At 63.1% G+C, this 5,028-nt stretch overlaps 2 protein-coding genes across 2 annotated transcripts; both read left to right on the top strand.

Annotated features, from left to right (window-relative positions):
* Positions 1-991: 991 nt before the first annotated feature.
* Positions 992-2,234, top strand: LOC140260987 (uroplakin-3b-like). Its single transcript, XM_072353908.1, has 6 exons — positions 992-1,067; positions 1,157-1,306; positions 1,380-1,590; positions 1,654-1,730; positions 1,839-1,959; positions 2,093-2,234. Exons 1-6 carry the CDS (start codon positions 992-994, stop codon positions 2,232-2,234), a joined length of 777 nt encoding a protein of 258 aa, XP_072210009.1.
* A 603-nt stretch (positions 2,235-2,837) lies between these two features.
* On the top strand, positions 2,838-4,385 carry LOC140260974 (uroplakin-3b-like protein 1). Its single transcript, XM_072353877.1, has 6 exons — positions 2,838-2,923; positions 3,250-3,390; positions 3,460-3,691; positions 3,893-3,969; positions 4,049-4,172; positions 4,249-4,385. Exons 1-6 carry the CDS (start codon positions 2,878-2,880, stop codon positions 4,346-4,348), a joined length of 720 nt encoding a protein of 239 aa, XP_072209978.1. The 5' UTR covers positions 2,838-2,877; the 3' UTR covers positions 4,349-4,385.
* Positions 4,386-5,028: the final 643 nt, after the last annotated feature.

Raw genomic sequence — 5,028 nt, 5'->3', positions numbered from 1 at the left:
TGAGAGAACTTATTTTTGTATATATATATATATTAATTAAAATGTAAAAAACCAGCAACAGAACCATAAAGCTAGCAGGGTATCTGGCCTTGCAGCCGTGCATGGTGCAGTGCAAGGGGTTGCAGTTCTCTTGGGGCTGAAGCGTTGCTCCTCCTGCCATTCAAACTCACACAGAGCTCCTTCCAGTCCCAGTGCAGGGAGGCTGGCTGCAGCTGTGCCTGGTTTTCCCCTCCCCAGCAGGGCTGTTTAATCTCTGGATGCCCCATTTCTGCTTAATCTGAAGGAGAAGTCAGAAATCCTCTCCCACACAGGAGTGGCAGCCCCAGCCCTTGGCAAACAGCACAGAGCACTCAGCCCTGCTGCTGGGGTGACCTTAAGCCCTGGCACAGCTTCTGCCCAGGGGCAGCATCATCTCTGTCCCCATGCTGAGGGTCGGGGGGGGCTGGGAAACTCTTGCTGGGTGAAGAAGGGGAAATATAGCCTGGCCCCGAAACCAGCAAGGGGCAAGAATGGGGAGATGGCAGCTTGGCTGCCACCCCACCCTGTGTGCTGGGTGGGACCAGTCACCCTTCAGTGCTTCGGGTTTTGGGTGAGTGTGGGGTGTGATGGCTCCAGGCACTTCCCTGCCTTTGGGGCAGTGCTGGCTGCACCCACAACAAGCCTGGATCTGGGTGCTGGGGTGTATTTGGTACTCATGGGATTCAGGCAGTACTGGGGTGACTGGGGCAGAAAGGCCTCAGTTTCCCCTTTGGCATCACAGAGCAGCGCCTGCATCCTTGGTGCCCTGTTTCTGGGGTCAGACAGCCCAGGGCTGTTTTTGGGACTCGTGGTGACCTGGGAGCGGCCCTGTCCCTCTGCCTGCAGGGTCCAGCCGTGCTGGTGGAGCCAGCGCAGGAATGTGGGGCTGGGAGGCTGTGCTTGGTGGGGGCACGGGGACAGCTTGTCCCCTCAGCAGTGGGACGGAGTGGGTCGGTGCAGAACGGACACGGCCATGGAGCTGCTGTGGGTGCTGCTGGCGCTGGCTGGGATGGACGCAGCTGCTGGTCTGGGTGAATCTCTGTGGGGCCGTGAGGGGCTTCCTGGGGGTGGTGGTGCTGGGAGGGGGTCAAGGGGCTGTTTGTGCCTGGGGGTCTCCCACTCACAGCTGTGCCCCCAGCCCTGTTGCCCTACGTGCCCCGCGTGGCAACCGGCACCATGCTGGGGAAGGTGACAGCCACCACCTTCGTGCTGGAGAGACCCCGCTGCATCTTCGACCCCCTTGCCAACGCCTCCGATGCCGTCTGGCTGGCGGTGGCTTATGCTGATGGTGAGCACGTGTTGCAGGGAGGGATGTGGGGCTGTTCACCTCCAGCTGCTCACCCCACATCTGTGCCGCGCAGCCTCCACCGCCTTCAAAAACCCCACATCCAGCTCCGAGGTGCCCCCATACGAGGGGCTGCCCACCGCCCGCGCCTACATGACTCTGGAGACGGCAGCAGCCGCCTATGGATGCTCAGCTCCTGGCACAGCCACGCTGCGGGTCGGTGGGGACACGACGTGCCACGGCCGGGCACCCTGCAATGGGCCGCTGCCCTCCGCAGGGCCCTACAGGTGAGGCTGTGGGTTGGGGCATCGCGCCGTCCCCATCCCGTGCTGGAGGTGCCCGTCCTGCAGGGTGAAGTTCCTGCTGATGGGCTGCAGTGGCCCCAAAGCGGAGACGAAGTGGTCGGAGCCCATCCTGCTGCGGAGAGGTACCGGTGGGAGCGGGGCTGTGACCCCAGAACCAAAGGGGAGAAGAGCTCCCCACCGTCCCCGTATCCCCCTAACCTGGGTGCCAACCCTCACCCTGCTCCTTCCAGCTCGCAGCCTGAGCACCATCGACCCCACACCCGCACGTCGCGGCAGCACCGCAGTCATCATCGCCGCCATCCTGGCCAGCCTGGGTGCTGCTCTGGCCGTGGCCATGCTGGGAGCTGTGGGGTACGGGGATTTTAAGGCTATTTTTTTCCCTTAAATTGGGGTGTTGCTGTATTTTGGCAGTGGGATGGGCTGCTTTTTGTGGTGTTTGGACTGCATGGATCCTGCTCGATGCCTCACCCATCTCTCCCCGCAGCACCCAGCTGTGTGTCCCGCTGTGCCACCGGGACCTGGGCGCCCACCTGCCCTACAGGACCCACCACGTCCCTCCGGCCCTGCCCCACACGCTGCCCCCTGCCTGCATCTGTGGCTGCACCCCGTGGCCCCGCGGCCCATAACCCACCAAGTAAACTCACTTCCATCCTCAGTCACCTCTCCTGTCATCTTTCAACCCAACCACCGGGACGTTGCCTGCACGTGCTGGGTGTGCCATCCCTGCGGGTCGGGCTGGAGGGGCTCCGAGTGCTGATGGAGCCGTGTGTGTCCCTGTGCTCTGCAGGCAGTGGGACCAGCCGAACTCAAACCATCCCGAGGCTCTGAGATGGTTCCATGATCTCGGACCACAAAGCTCCACGCTTTGTTCACCGTGGGATGGGGACACCGGGACGTGGGTTCACCCACCCCACAGGCACCCCCTGCGGATGGCACCTTGGGACCCACCCCTGCCATGAGCGTGTCAGCGCTCAGCACAGCGCCCAGCACAGCACCCAGCACAGCACCCAGCACAGCACCCAGCACAGCACCCAGCACGGCACCCAGCACGGCACCCAGCACAGCGCCCAGCACAGCGCCCAGCACAGCGCCCAGCGTGCAGCCAGCCGTAACGTAATGCTCCGCAGGGAAACGAGCCCGACCAGTTTGCCGCGGGGCTGCGGCCGCGCAGGAATGTGGGTGGTTGGAAGCCGCAGGCGGGTCCTGCGGGGGGGAACAAGGCGCTTGGCCCCAGCCCTGCAACCTCACTCTGCGCTCAGCACCAGCACCATGCGCCCGCTGCTGCTCCTGCTGCTGGCCACAGCACACGGCCTGGGTGAGTGCGCAACACGGGGGGCTCGTGCCCCCAAATAATGGGGTGGGGGGGATCTACTGTGCAGGCAGAGGGGTCTGCTCTGGAGGATGGGGGTCGTAGGTGACACCCGCAGGCTGGGACCCTCCTTGGTGTCACCCAGCTCAGCCTGCAGCGCAGCGCGGTGCCCCCTGGGGTCTCCCTGTTGGTAGCGCTGCGTGCTGCCCCTAATTGCACTATTTGCGGTGCTGGCGGTGGGGAGCTGCCCTCCTCCCCATGCCCACATCCCATGGCCACCGCCGTGGGGGGATGCCCACCCACCACCCCCTGCTCTCATTGCTCTGCTGCAGACACACTGAAATACAAACCTATCCTGGCTAAAAGCAGCCTGGGGGGCCTTGTGACGGGCAGCACCTTCGTGCTGGAGCAGCCCCGCTGTATCTTCGAGGACAACACAGCCAGCATCTGGCTGGTGGTGGCTACTGCTGCAGGTGAGTGGGGGGATGGAGGGATGGGGCTCTATCACAGCGCTGCCCTTCACTGCCATCCCATCCCTGCAGGTAAGGAGCACTTCAATGACAGCGCGCAGCCGGGGATGCCCGAGTGGAGCTTCCAGCGCTTCCCTACCAACACGTCATCCTACCTGACGCTGGGTGCCATGTGGTACCACTACCCCTGCCTCACACCCAGCACGGAGATCACAGTGCTGCGTGTGGGCAGTGAGACCAGCTGTGTTGACGACACCTCCGTACCCAACTGCAATGGGCCCCTGCCCAACCCCGGGCCCTTCTGGTGGGTTGTTAGGAACAGTTTAGCTCAGAAATGGAGGTGATGCGGCAGCGCGGCTGTCCAAGGAGGGCTGGCACCATCCCCGGAGGTGTTAAGAACTGCGGGGATGTGGCACTGAGGGACACGGCTGGGATGGGTTGGGGTTGGGCTGGGGGATCTGAGGGCACTCTTCCAGCCCTAAAGTCTCTGTGATCGCCTCCCCAGGGTGAAGTTCCTCGCATTGAATGCCTCGGGGCCCGTAGCCACCACACAATGGTCGGAGCCCATCGAACTGATGAGAGGTACTGGGGTGAGGGTGGCTCACTGTGGGGTGGGACGGTGGGGTGGGTGATGCACAGCCCCATTGTGCTCTCCCTACAGCCCGGCCAATCCCGAGCAGCTCTGGGGCAGGCGGTGGCCGCAGCGGCGCCATGATCACCATCACTGCCATCCTGTCGGTGCTGCTGGCCGTCCTGCTGGCCGCCCTCCTGGCCACGCTGTGCAGGTGAGTCCCACAGGGCAGGAGGGTGGCGATGGGTGACAGCAGCACATCGTGTCCCCAATGCCGTGTCCTCCCCCAGCTCCGAGGCGTGCGGTGTGGGCAGCTTCAGGCCGGATGCAGCCTCCATCCGACGCTACAACACACACCACGTGTACGAACAGCAGGCTGCACGGCTCTGAGGAGGGACACCATGTCACTGTGCCACCCATGTTACTGCATCACCATGTTACTGCATTGCCATGTTACTGCATCACCATGTACTGCATCACCATGTTACTGCATCACCATGTTACTGCATTGCCATGTTACTGCACTGGGACATAAACCGATTCATGTGTGCTGTGTGTCTGCCTCTGTCTCTGGGCTGCACTGGGAGGGCTCAGCTCACACTCTGTGCATCACATCGGGGTTGGAGGTGCTGCTGAGCCTGGGGTGCTGAGTCCCCATGGTGTCCCCTGGGTGCTCTCGTGGTGTCCCTATTGTGTCCCCTTGGTGTCCTCAGTGTCTCCACGATGTCCCTATAATATCCCCATGATGACCTTCCCTATGGTGTCCCCAAGGTGCCCCTGTGGTGTCCCTATGGTGTCCCATGGTGACCCCTGTGCATGGGCCCGGATGGCACAGGGCTGTCTGTGGGTGCACGCGGGGTTCACAGTGATTTGGGGCGTTAGAGCCCTGTGTGAGCAGTCATGGTGCCTGCACAGCGCTACTGTGGGTCGCAGCACGTCCCATATGGGGGCTTAGAACCGTGGGGGTCCCCGCACTTCCCAGCCAGCCCCGTGACCACGCTGCGCCCCGCCCCCACCCCCAGGCCCCGCCCACTTTATTTACAAGACCACGCCCATTTCCTTAAGCCCCG

This window comes from Excalfactoria chinensis, chromosome 19 (assembly GCF_039878825.1).
Source record: "Excalfactoria chinensis isolate bCotChi1 chromosome 19, bCotChi1.hap2, whole genome shotgun sequence".
In the NCBI taxonomy this organism is placed as follows: Eukaryota; Metazoa; Chordata; class Aves; order Galliformes; family Phasianidae; genus Excalfactoria; species Excalfactoria chinensis.
Note: the sequence above shows the minus strand (reverse complement) of the source record. Positions and strands in the feature narration are given on the sequence as shown.

Coding starts and splice junctions, on each gene's coding strand:
- LOC140260987 (XM_072353908.1), top strand. CDS start 992: ATGGAGCTGCTGTGGGTGCTGCTGGCGCTGGCTGGGATGGACGCAGCT. Junction 1,307..1,379: donor GGCGGTGGCTTATGCTGATG/GTGAGCACGTGT, acceptor TGTGCCGCGCAG/CCTCCACCGCCTTCAAAAAC. Junction 1,960..2,092: donor GCCATGCTGGGAGCTGTGGG/GTACGGGGATTT, acceptor CTCTCCCCGCAG/CACCCAGCTGTGTGTCCCGC.
- LOC140260974 (XM_072353877.1), top strand. CDS start 2,878: ATGCGCCCGCTGCTGCTCCTGCTGCTGGCCACAGCACACGGCCTGG. Junction 2,924..3,249: donor GGCCACAGCACACGGCCTGG/GTGAGTGCGCAA, acceptor GCTCTGCTGCAG/ACACACTGAAATACAAACCT. Junction 4,173..4,248: donor CTCCTGGCCACGCTGTGCAG/GTGAGTCCCACA, acceptor GTCCTCCCCCAG/CTCCGAGGCGTGCGGTGTGG.